At 42.6% G+C, this 21,808-nt stretch overlaps 1 protein-coding gene across 3 annotated transcripts in view; it reads left to right on the top strand.

Moving 5' to 3' along the window:
- Window positions 1–21,808, top strand: part of AMN (amnion associated transmembrane protein) — an 87,216-nt gene that overhangs the window by 54,340 nt on the left and 11,068 nt on the right. For 2 of the 3 annotated variants that reach the window (XM_083165927.1, XM_083165928.1), the window contains exons 4-7: window positions 4,991–5,075; window positions 5,929–6,161; window positions 9,745–9,882; window positions 10,008–10,119. In XM_083165927.1, coding sequence (XP_083022053.1) covers window positions 4,991–5,075; window positions 5,929–6,161; window positions 9,745–9,882; window positions 10,008–10,119 — 568 coding nt within the window. Of the gene's footprint in view, window positions 1–3,212; window positions 3,286–4,990; window positions 5,076–5,928; window positions 6,162–9,744; window positions 9,883–10,007; window positions 10,120–21,808 lie in introns of those variants that run through there. The other variant, XM_083165929.1, reaches the window with a different exon arrangement.

Raw genomic sequence — 21,808 nt, 5'->3', positions numbered from 1 at the left:
AATGCCTGGTAAACCTTTTGTGGCGCTTGAGGCTCTGGCAAGTACAGTATGTGACTGTTTGCACATTTGGACATTCTAAAGAAACCTGGGAATACGATGGTTAAAGACGAGCAGATGATGAAAGGAGGAAGGGGAACTGTACTTTTGCAACTGATAGCGATCTACTTCGGGACTTTGCAAACCCCGATTTTCATTAACAGTCAATGAATTCCTGTATTGAAAAGCCTGGGTAGTTTCTGCGCTGGTCACATGAGGTCATGTAGACTGAACAAAGTTCCTTGTAGGTAAGATTACAGAGCCACCTATTGGTGAAATGTGTAACTGCCTCAATGTACAGTACCTATTGGTTATTTAATGTGGTGGCTTTTTTTCCCCTTTCTTTTCTGCAGGATTATTTGGCATTGTCCTTGTGGGGTACGGTTGCTAGGTCAACATTGGGATGCTCGACACCTAAAATAGGTCGACATGGCTAAAGTCGACGCAAGCAATAGGCTGACAAATCATAAAAATAACAGAAAAAACACATGTACATGAAAAGATTTGTTAAATATGTGACCGGTTGTATCATGAATGTCAAAAGCCTCATTTGCTGGGCAGAACTAATCATTTGCATCCGCTTCTACAAGAACTTTCTTTTTGTGTACAATTTTAGTTGCCTACCCTCCTGCATTCTGCAGGAGACTCCCTGACATAGCAGCATATCTCCACCTCTCCCTCATTAGTCTAACAATCTTCCTCATTTCACCTAGCCCACATTACACTGTTACATAGTTACCTACCCTCCTGCATTCTGCAGGAGACTCCCTGACATAGCAGCAATCTCCCTCTCCCTCATTAGTCTAACAATCTCCCTCATTTCACCTAGCCCACATTACACTGTTACATTTTTGGGGAAAAAAGGAATGAGAGACAGATACATTTACATTGAATCATCAGCACCATTTCCCAGCACTTTACCAAGTATAGTAGCTCTTACTAACTGCTTTGCGACTCATCTACATTTGGATATAACTAAGTCATGTTAAAAGATTCCTCTCATACGTAGCAGTACACAACCAAGCATCTTGGTGCCACGTTCAGTCTTTTTTCACAATCTCTCCATATAAGGAGCTAGACACGCCCTTTGGATGGAGCATGACACGCCCCCTCAATGGGGCACTGTACAAAATTCTGCTACCAACTATAATCTCACTGAAACTAGTTTTTAAAAGTAGGCAAGTATGGTGCAATACTAATACCATCCTGCTAATACCATCAGATATTTTTGCCACTAATCGTTTCTAAGCTTTTGCTCGGCTAAAGATGTTTTATCTACAGTTTTTGCTACAATTGGTCACATTTAACAAATCCTTTATGTACATGTGTTTTTTTTTTGGTTTATTTTTATGATTGTTATATGTTGTTTAGATTAAGATGATACATTTTTATTGATTCAATTTGACACAAATGAGTTTATAATAGTGTCAATATTTTCTTATATTTTTATTAAAATAATTCCATTATAGCGCAGTGTCTTCTGTTCTCATTTGTTTTTCCTTCATGTGTGTTTGTAGCCACATTTCACTTCAGCTTTAAGAGGAACTACTGTATATTATATCTAACGGAGTGGTTTTCTAAGCGCAGTCACTCGCTTTACTCGGTTGTGAGAAACGTCTGTTATTTTAAGGATTAGCGAGTTTGGATCGTAGAGATCCGAACACAGCCGAACTTGTCTGATCTGAGGCGTTTCCGAACAGCTTGCTTCCGTTTCGTTGTAAAGCCGAGTTGAAAACGAGGCCGAATGTCCATATCAGATTCTCGTGAGTCCCAGGCTCTATAGAAGTTCCATCCTTGTTCCCGCAGTTACATAGTTACATACTGTCTGCTACTATGGGCTTTAATGGAGTCTGAGAGGGGCAGAGAGGGGGGCTGCTACAATGGGGGCCACCTAAGGAAGACAAGTACTATGGGGGAAATTACTATGGAGGAACTAGTATACAATGGGGGAACTCTAAAGAGTACAATTATGGGGGCACTACTAAGGGGGCTGGGGTCTAATAAATGGGGATTGCTGTGTATTTATTTTATTTATATATATATATATATATTGTATTTTCCGGCTTGAGAAAGGGGCGCTGCCCCGAAACGTTGCCATCACCTGCACCATTAAAAACTAAAAAGTTTTTTGGTTTATTGCATTTATTGGAGTGCCGCCCCGAATCTGTATAATATATATATATATATATATATATATATATATATATATATATATATATATATATATATATATATATATATATATATATATATATATATATATATATATATATATATTGTCCAGGGGTGCCACCATGTGTACCGTATAATTAATGGGGTGCCGTGAAGTCTGCTGAATCTGCCCAGGGGTGAGCCAAGAGTGCGGTATAATTTCTGGGGTGAGCCAAGTGTGCTGTATCAGTCCAGTGTTTGTGTGCATAGTCCTCCATCTACCTCTGTGCAACCTTTTGGCCTAAAAACAACATTGTGATGTGGTTTCAGGATAGACCGAAAATAAATGGAAATTAATGTTATTGAGGTTAAAATAGCATAGTAGCCAAAAAAACACCAAATTCTGGTGTGTGTGTGTGTGTGTGTTAAAAAACAAACAAAAAAAACCCACACAGACATGAAACACAGAAGGGTGGTGCGTTGGAACAAATCCAGATCCAAAACACGGCCAGAGATACAAACCCGAAAAGTGGCTGGTGTACATGCCTAGTTTATTAACTAATATATAGGTGGTAAACATTGATCATTAGGCGTGGGGGAGAGAAGTGAAACTCCTTTTTAAAAGAGAATGAAAGCCCAGTGAAGAAATGACGTTCTGAACTGGAAGGGCATCTGTTTAGGGGAATTATTAGGGAGTATTTGCTCAGAGTAGGATTTCGTTACCATGTTGTCATTTTAGAACAATCTTTAATTTTCGGAATTATTTTCTGCTCGCCTCATTTAGAATGAAGTATAATTCATTAACTGAAAACATAACTTCTTGTTCAGCATCCCAGGCAGTGCTGATCTGTCTGTCTCCTTGTCACGTGTCCAAATCATCATCTTAACAAGTGTTTTTATTGTTTGCCATTACTTAACGCCAGTGTTGTAATAATACTGCACTGCATCTTTTTGCTGACCACAACCACTCCCAACTGATGAAGTCACAAAGGGGGTGGGGCCACCAGTGCTGGGAGTGGGGCAGACCTTCCTGGAGTGTACTGAGGACACACTGGGTGGGGGTGGTTGGCAGGTGGACACTAAATAGGTCAACAGTCAGTAAGTAGACCACTATTGGTCAACAGGCCATAGGTTGACCAATGAAAAAGGTTGACATGGTCAACAGTCGACACAAGCAATATGTCAACATTGAATAGGTCGACATGTCAAGGTCATTTATAAGTGAATTTTGTTTGTTTTTTAAATGCTGGAGTACAGCGATCATTGGCCAGGACATGCCCATTATTTTCAGGGGTGAGCCTCCTTTGCACCAATGTCACCAATGTTGGGAGGTATGCCATTACAGATTCGCTACTGTATGGGTATCAGAAATCTGCATCCCACGGCTGGCAACCATAGAATTCCTTCAATTTGATGGGAAAATTGCTTCCATTGCATCGGGAACAGTGATGGTTACTATCAGTTTCGGATATCCATTGCTGATTCTACCATTGTCACCAATCTTCTGCACCAAAGTATGGTATTGTCTTATCCTATCCTATTTGCATTTCAGAATTAAGGGGCCTACACACGGTACAACACTGAGCGGTGCTAGAATGCTTCAAGATCGCTGAGCACACAGCACTGCACAGCGATGTGTCAGCGCTGAGCGATCGGTCAGGCCCAGAGTTCTCCAGGGCCGGCGATTTTGCTAGATTTATCCAGCATGCTGGATATTAATTGCCAGGTGATTGCGATGCGATATGTGGTGCCGTGCATCGCTGTCGGTATGGCCCCTACACATGGAGCGATGTAGGGGTATTTTCTAAGCGATGTAGTGAGATGCCAAGTCCTCTTTCTTTATCTATTTATTAATTTACAAACATTCCCGTTATCACGTCTTGTAACACACAAGCCAAGTTTCTTCCATCACTTTGATTGTGGAGTCATCACCTGTGATGAGTTGGGTTGGGGTTTCCCTGGTAGAACATGCCAAGATTTGCATTGCGGAAGAGACAGTGTGGCTTGGCAGAGGTGACCGACCTGTGGCATTAAGAATAAATGTAAAATCAAATAAAAAATTTTGACTTACAATATTATGTTTATTTTGACACAGCTGTGAATTTGCATAACCACACCCTTCTAATGGATCTCAACCCCGCCTTTCTGGTTGCTCAACCTCCTCTTTCCTCAGTCCTCAGTCCTCCTCCTCCTCCTCCACCATGCACTTGGCAGTCACTGCCACAGGTAGCTAGTTATTGTGGCCCGACTCCTCATCTGGGGCCATCCCTGATCCTTTCTCACTACCTACTTTATATAAGTATTTTCGCCATTTTCGTTTTTCAGCTCCCCATTTGACCCCACCCGCTCCCCTTTGGACCCAACCCCTCTTGCGGCATATCACTGGGTATGCATATCCTGTAATGTGTACATAGATTTTTTTTGTTATTTTATAATAATATTTAAAGCGAATACAATGCATGATAATGGGGTGACAGTAACACATGTTCTGGGGCAGATTTATTAAGCCGGTGAAGTGACAAATTGGAGGGAGAATGCAGCAGCCAATCAGCTCCTGTCATTTCCCAAACCCAGCCCGTAACATGGCAGTTAGACGCTGCGGTGTTATCACCTTCCACTTTACTAATTCTGCTCTAATGGTCAATCGCAGTTATCCTCTACATTGTATGTTAAATTCAGCAACATCAATGGAGCATCCGCCAATGGCAGCCTTGCATGTGAGCACAGTCGGCCAGTATCCGTCTGTGTAGCACAAGTCCTTGCGATAGAATGCCTCCTGAATTTGTGTTCTATCTGTTCCCAGATCCTGCCAATGGACGGAGAGTTTATACTGTCGCACGGCGCTGGCTTCATGTCGGCTTCCAGGGGAGATCCAGAATGTGGTGACGGTAAGAAGACTGGCTACTGACAATGGGTGGGGATGTATCATGCCTTGCAGAGGGATAAAGTGGAGTAGTCACGCTGGTGAGAGCAGCAATAAGCCTGGGGTCTACTGCCAATAAAATCTGCACCGAAGCCCCACATCTGGATCCAGAGCCGGCCCTAGACATGGGCAAATGCCTATGGACATGCATTCCAAGCATGGTAGTTGCTAAGGGACCTTTCACGCCCAGGGGGAGGAGCAAGGCCAGGGGGCTTGCTCCTTCACTATCCATGCCACCACTGGTTGCTTCCTCTCTCTGCCCCCTCTCCTCCCCTGTGATGCCAGGAGGTTCCTTAGCCCACTTCAATTTAGACCTAACCTTCCAAGCAAAGGGCCAGCTCACATTGACTGAGGGCAGCAACAGGCTGAGACAGGCATAATGTGTATAAGGTAAAGAGGTACTAATGTATGGCATACCATGAATAAGGAAACCCTGTCATGTGATGTAATGTGAATAAGGTTGCACTACTGTGTGATGCCATTTAATTTGGTACTATTTTGGGGTCATACCCTTGCAAGACCACACCCCTTTCTGCCCCAATTTAAAACATTGGGGTCTGGATCAAAGCCCCAAAATGTCTAGTTATGGCTCTGTGGATGTGGGTAAGGGTGATGGATGTTTCTGGCTGCTAGTGTGAACTGTGCTACTGGGTAATGGGTGCTGTGCTGGGAGAGGGCTGCTTGGACATGGTATTAACTGCTGATGGTGTGAAGGGGCATCAGCCAAAATCCTGTCTAGGGCATTAAAATGGTTAGGGACGGCTCTGTCTGGATCAGAGGACCTTGCATCTAATGCCAGATGTTTTTCACCTATACAGGGTCATTTGTAAACTTCCATGATGTGGATCAGTTCCAGTGGTATGACCCCACGATGTGGCAGGCTGCCCTGTCCGCAGATGACCTTGAAAATGGCAGATTTCTCTTTGCTGTGGACTCGGAGCGTGTCCCCTGCACTTATGATGATGTCCTCTTCTCACCTGAGACCTCCTTTCTTGTCCAAATGGAGCAGGCTTCTGAAGTTCAGCTGAGGAGCATATCCGTATTGGGTCAAGTAGGGTTTCATTTTATTTTTTTCTTTGTACACTTTTTGAGTTGTCCCTATAAACATGACTTGGGTGACTATACTGATTGATCATAGGGTGCTGGGTGACTGTCCGACAGTCGGGATCCCAACTGACAGGGACTATTCTCCCTCGTGGGAGTCTACAACCCCCATACAGGGAAAATAGAACTTGTGACGAACTGTCAGAGTACCTGCGGTTGGGTTTACAATGTCATCAGCATACTGACATCTGAATCCCAACCGTTGGCCACTCATGCCACATCTGCTTGTACTACCGCCCGTCGTCTTCCTTAAAATGAAAATGAAGAAGTCCTAATTTTGTTTTGGTATGGTACATGGGGCGCTGCTGCTGGCTCGCTCTTCCCTATAGAAGCCTATGGGCTTCTTTCCGCAGCGCTGTCAAATGGATACACCACTGGCGGGGTTATAACTGGTAATGCCCCTGCCCACCCCATGGCACTTCTATTTGGTGCTCGACGGCCATTTCAAATGCAGTGCCGGCCAATCAGTGCTCGTATACCGGCAGTGGCGGTGATTGGCTGCTGGACTATAAACTCCAAATGGTCACCAGCCAGCGCCATGTCTAAAATATCTGCCGGTGGGAGAAGCTTGTGTCCCCTGCACAGTGACCAGCAGCGGCAAAACACAGGGGGCATTATATACACGCAGGGGGTGGGGGTACCCCAGATATCCGTGTATAGGGCCCCAAAGTTTCTGTTACCGACCCTGCAACCAATCAAATACTATCTATTGTCTTCTAGAAGGTGCTAAATAAGAAGTAGAATCTGATTGGTTGCTATGGGCAACATCCCATCTTCAACAGAACCCAGAACTCCCATCTTAGTAAATTTACCCCGGAATACCTCTTTATCTGCTAAAACAGAATGATAAATCAGTGCTGTTATTTATGTCTGGACCTTTTCCAGGTAACAATTCTCCCGGTTAGTCACTGATGTCACCGTGTCCCCTGTGCTGACTTGTCTGTGGATGACATCACCGTTGACTCATACCAACAGCCCTCACAGACATCTCTCAGGTTTCTGGGTGTTGTCTGCGCTTCTAGACTTTAATTAACAATGTATTTTATTCTTATGTCTACAATAGCAAAATATTTTTTTCAATATATTTAACCATCTCCTTACCTCCTCTGCAGATCATTAAATTACTGACCTCTCTATATATCTACAGAACATTGATCTGTTCTTTTACACCTTACCCTAGTGATCTATTGTGCAGAGGTTCTCCCCTTTTAGGCTGCTTAAAACAGTTGCATTGGGTGCTGGAATCTGGGGGGTGTCAGGAGAAGTGGGAATGGGGTAAATAGATCATACCTTCCAACAATTGCTATTGTCAAAGCGGGACCTGCCGCACGAAAGGCACCGCCACCTTGAAAAGTGGGTGGATGTGGCCTTGGGTAGATGGAATGTGGCCTAGCGCCCCTACATTATCCCTGATTTTCGGGGATGTGCCAAGTGCTCCAATATCGACAGTGCAGCCTCCGTCCCCTGGGCACCTCCCTCCCTTCACTTAAGCGATACAGAGCAGCGGTGAACTCCGGCTGTCCCCCCTCAGAACACTGCGACCCATGGGAGGGACAGCAGTGCAGTCTCCAAATAACAGGAATGTCCTGCTGTAATTGGGACAGTTGGAAGATCTGTGGGTGCAGTGCGGAATACGAATGATAGACTGAAAGGGGGTGCTGGTGTATGTCCTGCTCCTAGCCAGGGGATATTGACCCCTCCGCAGCCCTTTGGCCTCACCGCTGTGGGGCTGTTGCTCCTGCTCCTATTAAAAATGTCCTCAGAAAATGGCCACCGCCTCATCCAGAATTCTTAGTAACTGTCTCCTGTGTGCAGCAGCCATTTTTGGGAGGGAATTATTATTATTATTTTTTTAATGGTGGAAGGCATAATGGGACTGTAGACAAGTGTCTGCCAATCCGGGCAGAGTTCTAGCATTTTCCCCGCAGTGCCCCAGCGCCCACATACCACCCAGCTTTCCCAAGCAACTAATGGTCTGCAGGGGGAATTGCTACGCCACTAATGCTGCTTTCAGACCGCAAAACTGGCTTTGACCAGGTATTTTAAAATGTTTCTAAAGACGGGTCTACCAGCTTAAACCCCCTTTCCCATCGCAAGTCTTTAAACAGTATTTCAATGCAGTTTTTGTTCCTTCACAACACTGAACCCGTTTTAACCCATAGAAAACAGTGGATGAAAAAAAATGGGTCTGAAATGGGTAGGACCCTGCTTTACTACCGTTTAGAAATACCAGTTCAATCGAACCGGTAAATTCACTCTGCACCTTTCAGACTGCACAAATTACCGTTTTAAAACTGCAAAATAATGGGTAAAAAGTGTGGTCTGAAAGGGGCATGACAGTTACGTTCTATCTCCTAATACCCCAACAATGTCTATGCCCCGCTAACAGGGCATGCTGCAGTGGCAAACGCAGGATTTTCAGAAGGGGGTTTCCAGAGGGGTGGAGCAAAGCACGGAGATGGACACTTAGGTGATTCAATATATGCCGGGTCAGTTAAAGTATTATAGATAGACCAAATGTATATAAATAATTTTTAAAAATAATTATGTATGTGTGTGTGTATATATATATGTATGTATGTGTGTATATATACATACATGCATACCTACCTACCGCAGTGTATGACCCCTGGGCATAGCAATGTATTGGGGCCCCTACCGATCCTCCAGCGGTAGGGGTGGGGGAAGCTTTGATGTCCTGCGGGTGGTAGGGGGTATTATATCAACCGTTCTGCATGTAGGGCCTGGATCAGTAATTTCCACTAATTTCCCCTTTACTGCACAGATGGTGGGAGATTGGGTGGGAGAAGAGGGCATTGGGCTGAATGAAGGGGCCCTGATACATAACTTCCAGGGTGGTAGAGGATGTTTAATATGCAGAGGAGGGGTGTATAGTGGAGTGGGCTCATTATTCATAATTTTCTGGTGGGAGGACAGCTTGCTTGACTGCAGATATCTCCAGGTCCCAGAAATAGATTTCTTAGATTTTAATGGAATTCAAAACTAGAGAATCCCACCTACCAAATGGTATTGGGGACTAGGGGATCAGAGTTCAGGAGGCAGAGCAATCTGCCCACGAGTATATAATACTACATACCAGGTGTGTGGAGCTAGAGCAGTAACCAGCTGCTGGAAGGCTGATATCTCTGGTTCTGGGCACAGTAGAGACAAGCTACTAGTGTCCCTCAGAGTTTTTCTGAGGATATATTCCAAAAGCTGGGACTCTTCCCCTTTGTCAGACAGAACCTGAAATATCTGACTGGGAATAATAATTAACAGGCTTGGATGGGGACCACTGCTTTGAAGTCAGATATCTCCGGTTCCCAAGGGCCGGTTTTTACACTTCTTATACCCATGGAAAGAAGGGACCCTTAGACTCCTGGGGGGGTTTCTAGATACTCAGACACCCCCCCCCCCCCCCTGCGTGCGCTACTGTGCTGGGAGTTGGGATTTAATCACAGCTGGAGCTATGATCTAGCAGTGCCATTACTAATACTATGTTACATTTCTGTCTCTTTATTGGACTTTAGAAATTCACCAGCAATGAGGAATTTGCACTGTATGCTCAGTCTCCCACTGGGAAGCTGCAGTTTCCTGGCCCGGTCCTGCCCCATATCATCAACACCAAGTGCCAGGACCAAACCGGCTGCGTATGTCACGATGGCAGGGTGAGACCCCAATACTTTTTGTATACAAGGCAGAACAACGTGTACTGCTGAAACCATGTAATAATCCTTTTACGTGTTTGTCTACATGGAAAGTACAATTTTTAGTCTGATTTTTTTTTCTTCAGATGCTGCCGGTGATCTGTTCTGCGCTGCTGCGACATGCAGATGGTAACAAGTGTCCAAACGTGCCGTGCGCCAATCCTCTGCGCCCAGCAGGACAGTGCTGTGATATATGTGGTAGGTGGGCACACGGGAATTAAAAATATGGAAATATTGACATTCTAACGGATGATTCATTTAGTGTTCAGTACCCGGAATCATGTCGACAGTCATTGGGTTGACCACTATTGGTTGACAGGCAATCAGTCGACACATGTCTTGACAATATAGGTCAGATATGTATCAGAATATTTTTGTTCACAGGTTTGTAGGACCTCCAACACTATTAAATTGATTGCCTGCACTTAGTAACGATATTGTCCCGGCTCACTATTCCCTTATAGGTTATCGGTATAAGCTCATAATAATAGGTAATGGTGCAGGGAAAAGTTCCCTTGCGTTTCTACAATACAGTCTCCCTTCAGGGCTGGTTGAAGGACTGGGGGTTCCGGCCGTCCCCATCCCGATATTCTATGCAGTCCTGGCGACCTGCGGTGTTCAGGGCGCACATAGCCTGTGTGCTGTAGGTCCTGCTCCTGAGTTCCTTCCCTCTGCAATCAGTGTCTTTACCGGCGGTGTCCTGACCCTGTGACCTGGGTCACGTGATCAGTGTATTCCTTTCCGACGTACGTTTTGCTAAGAAAGCTTGCTCACAGGTCCCAGCATGCCTTGCCATAGTTTTTGCATTCCCTAATAGCAAAACTGTGGCAAGACCTGATGGGACTTGCAGTTTCACAAAAGCATGAGGGCCATAGTTTGGACATGCCTGCTTTTTCAGCTTTCAATGTTTCATAGGCTGGCTTTGTTCAATATATAGTTTCAGGGTCCCGCCTTGCAATTTATGTATATGACTATCTATATCTCTTTGTATGGACCTAGATCTACTTCTACTCATAAGTTGCGAATGCACTGTGCGATTACTCATCTGTAATGACTGGGTTACTGTTGGAAAAACATGAGGTGAACAAGTGGTCCTAATCCTTTGGTGGTGGATATTTCCAAATAAGGGCGCACTTTGTGTGTGTGTGTGTGTGTGTGTGTGTGTGTGTGTGTATGTATGTATGTATGTATGTATGTATATATGTATATATATATATATATATATATATATATATATATGTACGCGTTTTGTTGTAAACGACTTCCTCAGGGGTAACTTTCCGTAGGCAACTTAACCTTGAATACAGTTGTTATTTGCTCCAGATGTCAAAAAGTTTTCTGACCCAATATGAAAAGGGTATAAGAAAAGATCCTTTGAAGATCTTAATCTTGATGCGTAACCGCATCTAAAATATAATCAATTTCCAAATGGGACCCTTTTGGAAAAAAGGGGGAAACTCTGGAAGGAATTAGAACGGACCATTTCCTATAGTATCAACAGGTTCCTCAAACAGAGCTCAGCATGCATATGGTAGCTTGGGTTAAGTGTATAAAATATGTATGTATGGCTTTTCCCAGCGATAACCTATTACACCATCATGCTCAGCAAATCTAGGCAAAGTAAACTGTAGTACACCATGCAAAGCACATGCATATGGAAATTGCGTATCTACACAATTGCTAAAAAATGCCAGTGTTTACTTTTTAAATACTATTTTGCCTTTGATAGTCCACAAAACTATCACTGAGGCCTGTCCTCTTAACTGACATTTGTTCTATAACCCCTTCATTGTAGATTTTCATAGGCCACCCCCCCCCCCCCCCAAGCCAAGCCAGATGCAGTCTCTTTGAGACTGCTCTGGCTTCAATGTGACTTCCTATTGGAATATAGACAATTGGAAAAAAATTGGGGTATTCCTTCTACCTGTACGGTGAATAGAATGGCACCCTTGGGGGCGCAGTGAGCTCGAGCTGTTTTACTCAGCTGCAAAGAAAAAAACAGGTATGTCAAACCTGAAGAGATTGATACCAAATTACATAGAGATGAAATATGCAGCGCTTAAAAAATACTATCACAAAATATTGTATTGATTTCACATAATTTTATGATCTTAAAATCAAATCATAATTTAATAAACCATTGGGTTAAGCATGATAATACATTATAAAAAAAATATTTAAAAGCTTGTGTAAGCAGTTGTAGCAAGGTATCGGACTCAGTAACTCAGTCTTCACTGTCCATTCCTATAAGCACCTGGAATTAATAAGGACTGACTCTGTAGTTAGTATAACTACCATCCACTGTGTTGGATTTTGTAGGGTTTTGGATCCTGGATGGAATAAGGAATTTCCCTTTGTGGTCCAGAGTCCCTTTTTGTATCCAATATTGGCATGGAAACCACCACTGATGTCGGCAAAGATGTATGGATATCCGGTCCGTCCAGGCTGGTTCGGGCAGATTGAAGCGATCCGAGTGTTGCTAGAGCTGTTAGTCCACCTCTGCTGTAGAATTGATCCCAACTAACGCGTTTCGCTCTGAAGCTTTGTCAAAGGTAGCATGGATAGTAGAGGACTGGCCCATGGCCTGATATTTTATACCAATGGTATCAATTACTCACACCTGGAAACTTAGTCAATCCAATAGTATAAAAAATCTTAAAACAATTGTATATAATAGTGAGGAGGAGGCACATAAACACACTTATGATTGTATAGATGTATTGAAATAAAAGGCGTTTTATATTTGGAGAAAAAAAGGAATATAAAGACAATTTTTTAAAATAATTACATCCTGGTTGGATATTATTGATACAATCTAGGCATGTGATTCTGTGAGAGGCTTGGCTTCGCTTTAATCTAAATAAATATCAATGACTGGATAATGATAATGAGGCCTGGATATTAACTAGACATGTAGATATATAAGCAGACATCCAATTGGTCATAGGTCACGTGGTCTGGCATTTCTATCACGTGACCTAATCCATTGCTCATGTTGATGCGGCGGGTCACGTGTCCCAATCTCCGGCGTACATCAGTACAGTGTCTCTACTTCCTGACTCGACCCCGTTGCCTGGATACACAGATGCTACATCTGCGTCTCTCCGGGTCATGTGCACCGGCGCTGAGGTGTATAGTAATGTGTTCCTGGAATAGAGGGCTAATAGATCCAATGATATGGGTCTTTGCGGTCACATGGTGTTAAATGATCTCTATGCTACTGTCCGGTTTCTTCATTATATGACTCAATGACATAGGGGGCATTTAAGGGGCCTATTGAAAGTCCGACCTGCCAGTCACTCAATGCTGTCCCATTGGGAGGTGTTCCCTCCCTCCAGGGGGATGCAGTCAAATTCCCGGCAGGGTCAAAATCCTGAATGGGTCATAATACCGACAAGGACAAAATCCCAACAAGGTCAAAATACCGACATATAGAATGTACAGGTGAAACTGTCAACATGACTTTGGTTCGCGAGGTCGACATGTGCCTACAGGCGGTATTTCATGCCCTACCATCCACTAGGGCGTGGTGGGAGAATAAAATAGTGTGCCCGAAGCGAGCGATGTGAAGTGCTGTGGTTCACCTCCAACTGTGTCCATGTCGACATTTGGGTAAAAAAACAGTGAAAAAAAATCATGTCGACCTCGCGACCTGTCAACCCCGCGACCTGTCGACTGTTTCACTGCACATTCTATATGTCTGGATTTTGTCCTTGTCGGGATTATGACCCATTCGGGATTTTGACCCTGTCGGGCTTTCATACCGAATCCCCTCCATGATGTCTCTTTATGCACAACTGTGGGGCAGCCCCAAAAAACAGGTTCTGCACATGCGCAGTACCACAGACAATGTGTTTTTTTTTTTTTTTTTTCTTTCTATGATGTCTGGTGTTACATCCATTAAGTATGTAATTATGTGTGGTTCAATCTATTCACGTCTCTTTTCTTGGTGGAGCCAATAAAAAGGTTTAATCAAGTTTGACATACATTACTATATCCTCCACCAATAAACAATAATCCTCTAAAGGAAATTTTATTATCTCAAGTAACATAGATTAATTATTCGTGGTTCATAAATACCAAAGATATGACATGTACATGTCAGTTCAATTAACGGAGAGGCGTATGGTTCTGTTTGGAAAGGATAATAACATGGCAAATTGTGTCGTTAAGAGTGAAAGGGTTGAGAAAAGCGTTTCTTGCCTGCGCCATATGTAGATGGGGGGGGGGGGAATAACCTTGTCTTTGTACACGTAATTATGCAAAACTATCTTCCTGTGAGCAGCGTCTTTCAACATTCAAAACTAAAGCCAACTGGATAGTTGTTTGTTTACACCAGTGTCCGGTTTCTGGTCCTCTGGTTCCTTCTAATCATTTAGGGGTCTGTGCAGTCCTCTCCGAAATACAACAGCTGGGCTCATCTTCCTCATCGGCATCTACTGTATATATGAAATAAACAGATATTAGTACTTTTGGATGTCTCCATCCTTCCTACCCAATATGACGTCTCCTCTTCCATCCGATCCACTTGTAGCCTTCTGATATCCCACCATCACCTCGGTTTTCTGCAAGGTCCCAAAAAATAAATAAACCATTCCAGAGCGTTAGAACCCCCCCCCCCCCTTCTTGTCTCCTGTTCAATAATCTATTTATTGATTGGAAAAGTTAATGGAACCTCGCTCAGCTTTTAACCTTTTTCTTGATTTTCTTGCAAAAAACAATTGGTAAGAAATGTTAGTATACATGGTACAGTACTGTTTATACATCTAACTTTCCTATACCATATGTTTATATATATATATATATATATATATATATATATATATATATATATATATATATATATATATATATATATATATACATATACATATACACACACATACCTTCATTAATAACGTACTCATTGTAAGTAAACCTGCAGTATGGCCTACCTAATTACAACCTGCTTATCAATACATTTGCCAGATTACAAACTACATACCCGTAGCGTCTGTAAATACGTTCCTTCCTCTCCTGTTGCCACAATGCCAAACGATTTATATAGTTTACTCATTTCTTATGAGATTTTACTTATTTAATATTTCAATTCATAAATTATTGAGGACATCCTGATCAAAACTGCTGACGATCTCTGTCATTCCAGGGTTAGTTTTTCTCATCCACTCATTGTAATGTTTGATTGCCACATCACTACACCTTTTACTCATTACATACACACCGGACATGTTACTCGACGTCCTACCGTCATCTCCAGTATGCGACACGGTCGCTATACCGCAGTCTGATCACCCTTGATGATTCCCCTGTCGCATAACATTTCCACTCATGTCTGTGGGCCACCAGTGTACTTACAAGTTTCTTTCCTGAGTATTTTCTAAAAGCTCCCAAGAAATCACTAAGACACACAGAGCAAAATAGTACCAAAGGCTCTTCCAACATCCACTCATCTCAGCTGGGATTACAGATCAATAAACCGGAGCAGCCTGTTCTCCAGTGAGGCCCTTCGAACCGCCAAAGGTTTTCGAAATGACAAACAGATTAGTTTCTAGGCACCGGTAAATTAACCAATGTACGCAATTTCTGGGTCCACGATACAGTGTCTTGGAAATGAATAACTAACACTGATATACCCCTTTCCCAGAAACATAGTACCATGCATGCACCACTTCAGACACAGGGCGCGATGCACGAACACAAAAATGTGCTCAAAACCCCAATACGGTATCCATGTCGACAGTCGGGACAAAAAATGTAAAAGCCATGTCGACCTTCCCACTGTTGGCCTAATGCTTGTGTGGACTAATGACACAGTCGACCTAAAGACATGTCGACCTTTTTCACCTTCAGTGGTCTACCGAATGCAGTACCTTAGTTTGGTTGACCCATGTAACATACATAGTAATTAAGGCTGAAAAAAGACGTTCGTCCATCGAGTTCAACCTATCTAACTTGTAACTTCTCACTTCAGTAAGTCATATCTATAGGATTCCCTTAGTGGCCAGTTTTGGTTTAAATTCATTAACCGTAGTTGCTGTAATCAACCCACCGGCAATGAGTTCCAGAATGTTACTGCTCTAATGGTGAAGAATCCTCTTCTTAATTCAGTACGGAATTTCTTTTCCTCGAGCCTCAGTACATGCCCGCGTGTCCTAAGTATAGGCCTGTTAGTGATCAAATCTCCCAGTTCCATATGATGCCCAATCCTGTATTTGAACATACTAATCATATCGCCTCTCAAACTCCATTTCTCCAGTGACAACATATTCAGCCTGGTTAACCTATCTTTGTATTCTAGTGATTGGAGACTTTTTACTAGCTTAGTAGCCCTTCTCTGTACCGGTTCCAATTCATTTATGTCCTTTTTAAGGTGCGGTGCCCAGAACTGAACACAGTATTCCAAGTGTGGTCTCACATTGGCAACCCTTGATCCATGCCCCTTTTAATGCATGCCAGTGTCCTGTTTGCTTTTGCTGCAGCACTTGAGCAGTGTGGCACTATTACCCAATTTTTCATCTATGATGACCCCCATGTCCTTTTTTACCGCGGAATTCCCTATAATAACTCCATTTAGCCTATAAGTAGCTTGTTCAGTTTAGTTCCCATAATGAATTACTTTATATTTCTTAACGCTAAACTGCATTTTCCACCTTTCCAGTTTATTTAAGTCCCTTTGTAGTGTATCCACATCCTCTACTGAGATGATTTCCCTACTGCACATATTGCAATTTTACTCAATATGTCCCTTTCAATATCATTAATAAATATATTAAACAAGGTTGGTCCCAATACTGAACCTTGCGGGACCTTACCCCATCCCCCTTTATATTTGCTACTAACCTCTGAAAACGGGGCACAAGATCATCTTGTGTCCTGATGGGCTAGTCCCGAAATGTGGTTGACCCTTGTAAAGCAGTTTGGTATTGTATAGGTTTAGGCACTAGGGGGAGGTATAGTGTTAGGCTGAGGGGAGAGCAGGGTAAGTATACTTACCAGATCCCTGTCGGGATTCCTTCCGTCAAGATGCCAATATCAGTATTCTGAACGCAGGCATCCTAACCACTGTACATCCGTATGTATCCTGCTGCAACTTTGTCACAGCTGCTACTGCAGATCCAGCCACCTCTTTTTTTTTTTTTTTCAAATATAATTTTTTTATTCCATTTTAATATCACATATATACATATATCAATTTCAACTCTTTATACATTCTAGTGTTACAATAATAAATTGACATATTTAAAGGAAATTTGACATAATCCATAATTATAGTTACAAAACCCCTCCCACTCCCCCCCCCCCCCCCCCCCTGCCCACCCCCCCGCCTGGTTGGTCTGGTATCGATTTATTAATGTTTTGGTAGTTTTTGCGTTTACACTATTTCGCACATTCACATATTACTATATTCAGGTCCTGCCACCTAATGCTGTTAACGTTACGTGTTGGTGGTGGGGTTATAGTCATACCTTCATACTATACGTCTTTACTATCTAAGGTTAGTGGTACATAAGTGTTAAGTAGTTATATCGTTCATATACAGTGAGATAAATATGAAAAAAAAAAAAAAAAATTATAGTTTATAGGTGTATTCTATCTGTGTTATCTTAGTGTTTATTTTACCCTTTCTACTCTCCCTCGATCCTACTTCCTGTTTATCTAATCAAAAAATCTCTGAATTTAATAAATATATTAAACATTTGTGATTATTTCCCACATAATCTTGGGGATCTATGCATTTATGTTAGAATCTAATTCTTCCCACCGGTGCCAAATTTTATTGTGCTTATATAATACATTTCTACTTGTATACAAATATTTTTCGTGCTTGAACGTATAGTTAACCAACCCCCTCCAACAAGTTAGGTTAGGGCCTTTATTTGCCATCCAGCATCTTGCAATTACCACTTTTGCCAGCGAACAGAGGTTGTTAATATACTGTCGATCCCCAGGATCCAACAGGCTTGTGTCTAGAATATTTAGTAGGCATCCTCTAGGGGTCATAACTTCTCTAGGTATACCGGAATCCACCATTATTTGTATCACCTCCTCCCAAAATTTGGCTACATGCTGGCATTGCCATAGGAGATGGAAGAACGTACCATGATTGTCTTTACATTTAGGGCATACTGCTGAGGCCAAACCTTTAAATTTAACCAAACGTGTGGCTGACATGTAGGCTCTATGAATTACAAAGAATTGCACCTGCTGTACTCTAAGGGCATTAGTAGACTGTGCTATAGATGATACTGCACATTGCCATTCTTGTTCATCAATAGGCCCTAAATCTTGAGCCCACTTATTTCTCAGATCATCCATTAATTCCACCCCTTTTATCTTGGTTAAGTCGTTTATATATTCTGCTAACTAGATTCCTGTTGCCTCCAGCCCTTATCACCATTTTTATTGGTGACTCTTGGATATCTGGTTGGCCCCTCGGAAATTGGGCCTCCAGAGCTACCTTCAACTGAAGGTAGCGATAGAGGTATGATGTTGGGAGGCTAAATTCTTCCTGTAATTCCATAAAGGTTTTTATTCGACCGGGGAGATATATCTGCCCAATGGTGAAAATAGAGTACCTATTCCAGACCTCACGAACCTGGATTGACTTCAGTTCATTAAAGGTTATAGGGTCATCTATTAGATGCATAGGGTCAATCCCCTGGCTTCCCAATAACTTTTCCACCTCCTGCCAGGACTTTATGGCTTGTCGTACTAAGGGTGGGTCGCTTGTATACAAAGATGGTTGAACTATTCTGTTTTTAGGATGAGATCTGGGTGTAGCCAAAATTACAACCCCAAACGCAGTATCACTGTCTTCTTGGTCTAAAAACCAGGATCGCAGTTGCGCCAATTGCGCAGATAGATAGTAAAGCCGGAAGTCTGGTAAACCCAGACCCCCCCGCCCTCGACCCATCATTAGTTTCTTTAACTGTACTTTTGGTCGAGTATTGTGCCATATAAAGGATGACAGTTTACTGTTGAATTTCCTAAATAAAGATTTAGGGAGGAAAACAGGGGATTGCTGGATTATATAAAGCAACTGGGGAAGCACCACCATTTTAATCAGATTAATCCGCCCTGTGTTTGTTAAGGGTAGTCTGCTCCAGGATTTAAATTTCTTATCCAATTTTTCCATTAATGGGGTGATGTTATGTTGTATAAATTCTTCTGAGTTACGGGTTATCTGTATCCCAAGATATTTAAATTTGTTTGACCAAGTTAAGGAGAGAGGTGGCGATAATGATTGAACCGGCGTGTTTCCCAGATACATCACATGTGATTTATTCCAATTAATTCTGAAACTGGAAAATCGTCCAAATTCAGAAATTAATTTGAAGACGACAGGAAGAGAAATCCTGTAGTAAATAAATATATCAGCAGATCATCTGCGTATAGAGATGTCACATCGATGTTATGGGCCATTTGTAGTCCCCTTATACTCATGTGGTTTCGCAGCAAACACGCCAGAGGTTCGATTGCAAGGGAGAATAATAGGGGGGAGAGGGGACACCCCTGCCTAGTACCCCTAGTGAGCTCAAATGCTGGTGATGTCCACCCGTTAAGGGTGACCCTGGCCGTGGGGCCTTGGTATAGCAATTGTGCCCATTTAATATAGTTTCCACCTAAACCAAACGCTTTCAGAACAGCCCAAAGATATGGCCATTCCACGACGTCGAAAGCTTTAGTGGCATCCAGGGATACCACTACTGGCTGGCTGTCCGGTTCAGGTGGCAACTGTAAGTGGGCAAATAACCTCCGGAGATTCTCCGCTGTCGCTTTGCCTGGCATAAAGCCGGTTTGACTAGGGTGTATGATTTTAAGTATATATTTTTTTTAATCTATTGGCCAGGATTTTTGCAAGAATTTTGGCTTCATTTGATAGGAGAGATATGGGACGGTATGAATCGAGGCTATCGGCCTCCTTCCCCGGTTTTAGTATTACTACTACTTTTGCTTCAACCATTGATCCAGGTATCTGGCCTTCTTCCAAACAGCGGTTAAGTATTGAGTGAAATAACGGAGCTAGTGTATCTATATATTTCTTGAAAACCTCTACTGGAATGCCATCCAACCCCGGGGCCTTGCTGCCTGGGAGATCTTTTATTGCCTGGCGCACTTCGTTGATATCTAATGGTTTATCCAACTCTTGGCTATCTAATTGGGATAGGCTAGGTAAGTTGATCTTATCTATGTATGACTGTAGCTCTTCAGGAGTATTATCAAACTCCGAAGAGTATAAGTCTCTAAAATATTCACAAAACGCATTGCCTATCTGTGGAGTATCATATAGCATCTGGCCATGTACATCCTTTATTGGACCAATGGTGGAAGGAGGGGCTTCTGCCTTGGCCAGGTATGCAAGATATCTCCCTGTCTTATCGGCTGTTTGATAGGTCTTACAGGACTGCTGGTTCAGCCTTCTCATATTGTCGTCCTGTCTTGCCGCCAACCATATCTGTTGGGCCTCCAGCCAATTTTGCCGTGTACTTTCAGATTTATTTAGTATATATTTTAACTCACATTCCATACAACTATCTTCCAGGGTCTGTAATCGTTCTTTGCTAGCTTTTTTAGTTTCCGTTATTTGTTTTCTAAATATCCCTCGCATAAAGGCCTTAAAGGCATCCCATTCCGTGGCGGCCTTAGTTGTACCTTGATTAAATTCCCAAAACTCTTGCCATAGTTTTTTATTGTTCTCCTCTTGCCCCAGATAGTTTAGCCATGAGGGGTTTAGCTTCCAGAACCCCTGGCCTCTTTCAGTCGCATCAGAAAATTCCAGAAATATGGGCGAATGATCTGAAATGCCCCATGGTTTATATTCAACATTAATTACAGAGGACAGAAAGGATCTTGATGCAAGTATTAGATCGATTCTGGAAAAAGTCTGATACGACGCAGAGAAACAGGAGTACTGCAAAGCCTTGGGATTTCGTATGCGCCAAAGATCAATCCATCCCACATCCTCAATGAAGTTAAAAAAGGGGGTGTTCCCACCTGATGCCACTGGGGATCCACCTTTCCATCTATCTATTGAGGGATCAAGTATATTATTGAAGTCCCCGGGTCAAATCACCGGGGCAGAGGGATTGGAAGCTGAGAATGCAATGGCCTTAATTAATACTTCATATGCGAAAGGAGGGGGAATATAAGATCCAGCCACCTCTTAATCAGGATCTGTATTATTACATAACCTACCTATTACATAGATAGACAGCAGTAATACACCTCCCATAATAATAATAAACCACACCACCGGAAAGCAGAAATTCTGTATACCCCGAAATAGTATTACTACACCACACCACCCAGAAATCAGAAATATACCCCTAAATAGTATATTTACACCCGCATCACCCAGAAATATATCCCTAAATAGTATAACTACACCCTCAACACTTAGCAGTAATATACACCTGCATAGTATCATGCCCACCATACAGCAATGTGCCCCCCCCCCATATATACCATTAATACCCCCAGACTGCAGTAAAATGCCCTCTACACCTCCCCATATACAGTACTTACCAGCAGGAAGAAGGCTGAATGGTCTAGCAGACTGAGCTTAATACTGTAAATCTGCCCCTATATACTTTGGGAACTGTAGCAAGTAATAATAACAGTGCTGCCTGTAATATTGGATTATTTGTTTGCAGTTATTTGCTGTGATAATTTTGTTTTCTTCCCTCTCAGCACAACATACGTGATAATAAATTTGATGCCTATGCAATACATTCCAAGTGCAGATCCCATCTAATGCTGCTTTCCCACTGCAAAACCGTTTTAAGTTACAGGTAATCTTAAACGGTATTTAGCATTCCCACTGCAGCAGATTACAGTTTGAAATGCCATTTAAGTCCCATTCCCATTGCAGGTAAAACGTTTTAGC

This window comes from Crinia signifera, chromosome 12, assembly GCF_055691185.1.
Source record: "Crinia signifera chromosome 12, ASM5569118v1, whole genome shotgun sequence".
Taxonomy (NCBI): Eukaryota; Metazoa; Chordata; class Amphibia; order Anura; family Myobatrachidae; genus Crinia; species Crinia signifera.
The sequence above is the reverse complement of the archived record's forward strand: the minus strand, read 5'-3'. Positions and strand labels throughout refer to the sequence as shown.